General features: G+C 46.8%; 1 protein-coding gene across 1 annotated transcript; it reads right to left on the reverse strand.

The window, feature by feature from the left end:
• Positions 1-2,114: 2,114 nt before the first annotated feature.
• On the reverse strand, positions 2,115-3,056 carry LOC112125786 (olfactory receptor 12D3-like). Its single transcript, XM_024224166.1, has one exon. It carries the CDS (start codon positions 3,054-3,056, stop codon positions 2,115-2,117), a length of 942 nt encoding a protein of 313 aa, XP_024079934.1.
• Positions 3,057-3,594: the final 538 nt, after the last annotated feature.

Here is a 3,594-nt window from a genome sequence, read left to right on the forward strand (position 1 = left end):
GGTGATCCAGTGCTGGAGCACCCACAGAAAAAAATTAGCGGGTGCTTGGTAACCACTGGCAGCCAAGCTCCCTCCTCCCAGTGCCTCCCACCCACCGGCAGACCCGCTGATCAACTCCTCCCCCTCCCTCCCAGCATCTGCTGCACGCCACAGAACAGCTGTTCAGCAGTATGCAGGAGGCACTGGAAGGAAAGGGGAGGAGCGGGGATGGGGTGCGCTCGGGGGAGGGAGCGGGTAGAGGCAGGAAGGAGACAGAGTGGGGGCAGGAAGAGGCAGGGCAGGGGTGGGGCCTTGGAGGAAGAGATGGAGTGGGGGTGGGCATAGGGCGGGGGGGGGTCGAGCACCCCCCAGGTAGAGAGGAAGTTGGCGCCTATGCCTCTGCGTACCCCCAGGGGTACGTGTACCCCTGGTTGAAGACCACTGCTATAAGGAATGGGACATGCTGGCCCCAGACCCTTTGGTGCTGTTCTAGAAAGGCAGCCTGCTCAACTCCCAGCGTCCTATTGAACCTTTCCTCCATCCCATCAGATGAGGGTGTGCTGGGGTGGGGCAGGTTTTAAGGAGCCCTAGAATCTCCCAAATCTGCAGAAACGCTTTGTATTCAAAGTGTGTCCCTTGATCTGTGTGTTACTCATCCAGGATCCCAAATGTGGTGAAGAATTCATTCACTAGGACCCCAGTTGCTGTCACAGCTCTGGAGGTCTTACTGGATAAGCCTCATCAAGCCCTTTTGTGAAGCAGTCCAGAACAACCAGCAAATATTGACCTCCAGCCTCTGTCTCAGGAAAGGTCCCAAGAACACCAATGGCAGTGCACTCCTTTAGCCCCTTGGAAATTTTAAAATTGTCATTGATGGAGAATCCACTCAACCCTTGCTAAGTTCTTCCAGTGATTAATCACCCTCACTGTTAAAAATGTACACTTTATTTCCAGCATGAATTGGTCTAGCTTCAACTTCCATTGTGTTACACCTGTGTCTACTAGCCAGTAGAGCCCATTACTAAATATTTGTTCTCCATGTAGGTACTTATGGACTCTGATCACGTCACTCCTTAACCATCTCTTTGCTAAGCTAAATAGAATGATCCCCTTGAGTGAACGACTATAAAGCATGTTCTCCAATCCTTTAATCTTTCATTTCCTAGGAGCTCATAAGGTTTTGTCAAACGGCAGTCAGAAAAAAGTGAGACACTTGATTCAAATTGTTTAAAAAGTGGAAATTTCTGACATTGTCAACCCAATCCGAACAAACCCAACATGAAAAAACAATTATAGGTTATTTGCAATAGCCATTTTTGTCACTTTTACATTTCTTAAAACTAAATATTTACCACTTCTGTTAAAATGAAATCTCTGCAGCAAATTTACTTGCAGATTTCTACCACCCTGCGATGGTAACAATAATAAGTCACACAGGATGCTAATAAAAGTTTATTGAAAATTTTCCATCAAATTTGTTTATTTTAATTAAAAAATTGAGTTTTGACTAAACGAAACTGTTCACGGAATGAGTCTGCTCTTTTCAAATTTTTTCAAATTTTGATCAAAACCTGAAACCCTGAAAAAAATTGGTCAAACATCTCTCCCTCCCCCTTCTCCCCCAACTTTTTTGGTTTGGGGCAGTTTTCATAATAATATTTTGGGTGTTTGGTTGCTGAAAACCAAAATATTTCTGATTTTCGGGTGTTCCATTTTTTGATGAACAGGCAAAGTTCTCCAGTGAAAATGTTGCCAAATATATATACATAATTTTCAATTAACTTTTCCATGCCAGCACAAAAATCCATTCACTTCTATTTGCAGCAGTCTATTTCGTTCGCACTGGTGTTAAAAAAAAAAAAGCATTAGAACAATGATGATTCAATCATTCCCAATGCTCTCTTCGCTTGGCACAACTGTAATGCAGATAGAGATGACAATGACAATTTAGCATGGTTCCCTACCCTGTGATTTCTCTGCACGGGTGTAATGCAAATAATACAATAAATGGTAATTAATATGTTTCCCTAAAGTATGTGCCCCATGCAGAACTGTGCCTTACATTGTACAGCCCACTTCCCGTGACAATATCAGAGTCAGACCCTTTGTTGCATTGATTATTGTCTCTACTTTAGTTATTCTTTTCCAAGGAAGCAGTTTCTCCTTAGCGCTTTCCTCAGAGCAGATGTCACTTCCTGGTTCCTCAGGGTGTAGATCAGGGGGTTCAGGGCTGGGGTGACAACGCTGTACATGAGGGTGGCAACCAGCTCCCTCTCAGAGGAGCTTTCCGCAGAGGAGAGCATGTAATTGAAGATGACCGGCACATAGAGCAGTGCCACTACCATGAGGTGGGAGATGCAGGTGGAGAAGGCCTTTCTCCTGCTTTTCTGGGAGCGGACCTTCAGGAGAAGGAAGGAGATGATGTAGAGGTAGGAGAGGAGTGTGAGGGCAAAGGAACCCAGACCAATGCCCCCGGTAATGATGTTGAGCAGGGTCAAATTGAGGTGGATGCTGCTACAGGCCAGGCTCAGTAGGGGCTTGATGTCACAGAAGAAGTGCTGGATTTCATTGGGGCCACAGAAATTCACCTGAGATATCATGACCGTGTGCATCAGGGCATGCAGGAAGCCACTGGACCAGGTGGCCACTGCCAGGAGCAGGCAGGTCTGTGGGCTCATGACCAGCCTGTAGCGCAGCGGGTTGCAAATGGCCACATAGCGGTCGTAGGCCATGACAGCCAGCAGCATGGCCTCACTGCTGCCCAGAAAGTGGAAGAAGTGGAGCTGGGCCAGGCAGCCAGCAAAGGAGATGGTTTGGCGCCTCGAGAGGAAGCTGACCAGCATCTTGGGAATGGTGACCGTGCAGTAGAAGATGTCCAGGCAGGAGACGTTGCCCAGGAAGAAGTACATGGGGGTGTGAAGCCAGGGCTCAGCCAGCACCACAGCTATGATGGCCCCATTACCCAACAGACTGGTCACGTAGAGCAGGAGGAAGAGAATGAAGAGAGGGCGCTGTAGTACCAGGAGATGGGTCAGGCCCAGGAGGACGAACTCGCTCACCACTGTCTGGTTCTCCATTGCTGTGGAGGGAAGAGGACAAAGCAGGAGAAAAGCAAACAGGCTGAAGGTAGCATCCACCACCATGTCAATGGTCCTATTCCCAATGCAATGGAGCTGGATGGACACTTAGGGGTTTTGTTTTCTGGCTGCAGCCACAGGTGCAATCTGTACCCAGATATGACTGAGCAGTAAAAAGAGGCAGAATAATTAGAGCAGTTTGCATTTCTTTATAAAGCTGAGAGAGAGAGAGAGAGAGAGAGGATTCATGGGACCAGGGCTGTTCGGCATAGTCATAAAAGATCTGGAAAAAGGGGTAAACAGTGAGGTGGCAAAATTCACAGACAATACAAAACTACTCAAGATACTTTAGTGCAAAGCAGACTGCAAAGAGTTACAAAGGGATCTCACAAAATTGTGTGACTGGGCAACAAAATGGCAGATGAAATTCAAAGTTGATAAATGCAAAGTAATGCACATAGGAAAACATATCCCAACTATTCGTATAAAATGATGGGGTCTAAATTAGCTGTTACCAATCAGGGAAGAGATCTTTGTG

Source organism: Terrapene carolina, unplaced genomic scaffold, assembly GCF_002925995.2.
Source record: "Terrapene carolina triunguis isolate 2854851 unplaced genomic scaffold, T_m_triunguis-2.0 Scaffold29359, whole genome shotgun sequence".
NCBI lineage: Eukaryota > Metazoa > Chordata > Testudines > Emydidae > Terrapene > Terrapene triunguis.